Raw genomic sequence first — 872 nt, 5'->3', positions numbered from 1 at the left:
AGTTGGGGCCCAGGCAGGGGAGGATGCTCAGGCTCACCTCCCTCCAACCTCAGCTTCCTTTTTATTTTTGAGTTGGGGTCTCACTCTGTCGCCCGGGCTGCAGTGCCGTCGTGCCATCGCAGCTGACCGCAGCCTCAAACTCCTGGGCTCAGGCCATCCTCCAGCCTCAGCCTCCCGAGGGGCTGGGGCTACAGTCGTCCCCACACCCAGCTAATTTTGCATGACTCGACGAGGCGAGGTCGCACTACGTTGCCCAGGCTGGTCTGGAACTCCTGGGCTCCAGCGATCCTCCTGCCTCAGCCTCCCGAAGTGCTGAGGACAGGCGTGAGTCACCATGCTCGACCTACACCCAGTTCTCAGTTCTGGAAAAATGACGCTCTTACTGTGCTTATGAGGACGGTGAGGACACAAACATCCGAAACACAAAACAGGCACCACATGATGTTTTTGTTCTCTGGGAACAGAAAGCCCCCCCGCGTGCAGCAGGCCCCGCCAGATGTGCTTCCTGCCCAGGCCAGGCCAAGCCGGCATCCACGCTGCCCGGGGAGGGTGGGGCCGGGGACTGGCCGCTTGCTGTCCAGCGGGCTGAGCTCCAATCAGGAGGCCGTGACAAGCGCAGGACCAGAGCCGTCCTGGGAGCCCGGGGGTGGACTCTGCCCCAGCCGCCAGGGACGTGCGCTCGGCCACACCATGGGGAGCCCACTGCACCTGGCCCTGCTCAGCGCCTCCCTGGCCGGCCTCCTGCTGCCCGGGGGAAGCCGTGAGTGACCCCCCCCTTCGGGCCACGGAGGAGGCCCGGGGAGCAGGGAGGGTGGGTGGCCGGCGCCTCGGGGCTCCGGAGCGGGGCAAGGGGGTGCCCGGCCCCCGTCCAG

General features: G+C 66.4%; 1 protein-coding gene across 3 annotated transcripts in view; it reads left to right on the top strand.

The window, feature by feature from the left end:
- Positions 1-672: 672 nt before the first annotated feature.
- F10 (coagulation factor X) overlaps positions 673-872 on the top strand; it is a 15,055-nt gene continuing 14,855 nt past the window's right edge. For all 3 annotated transcript variants that reach the window (XM_021708091.1, XM_021708090.1, XM_021708092.1), the window contains exon 1: positions 673-760. In XM_021708091.1, coding sequence (XP_021563766.1) covers positions 691-760 — 70 coding nt within the window. In that variant the 5' untranslated portion in view covers positions 673-690. The remainder of the gene's footprint in view (positions 761-872) is intronic.

Source organism: Carlito syrichta, unplaced genomic scaffold (genome assembly GCF_000164805.1).
Source record: "Carlito syrichta isolate Samal-C Ts95f unplaced genomic scaffold, Tarsius_syrichta-2.0.1 Scaffold130611, whole genome shotgun sequence".
Taxonomy (NCBI): domain Eukaryota; kingdom Metazoa; phylum Chordata; class Mammalia; order Primates; family Tarsiidae; genus Carlito; species Carlito syrichta.
The sequence above is the reverse complement of the archived record's forward strand: the minus strand, read 5'-3'. Positions and strand labels throughout refer to the sequence as shown.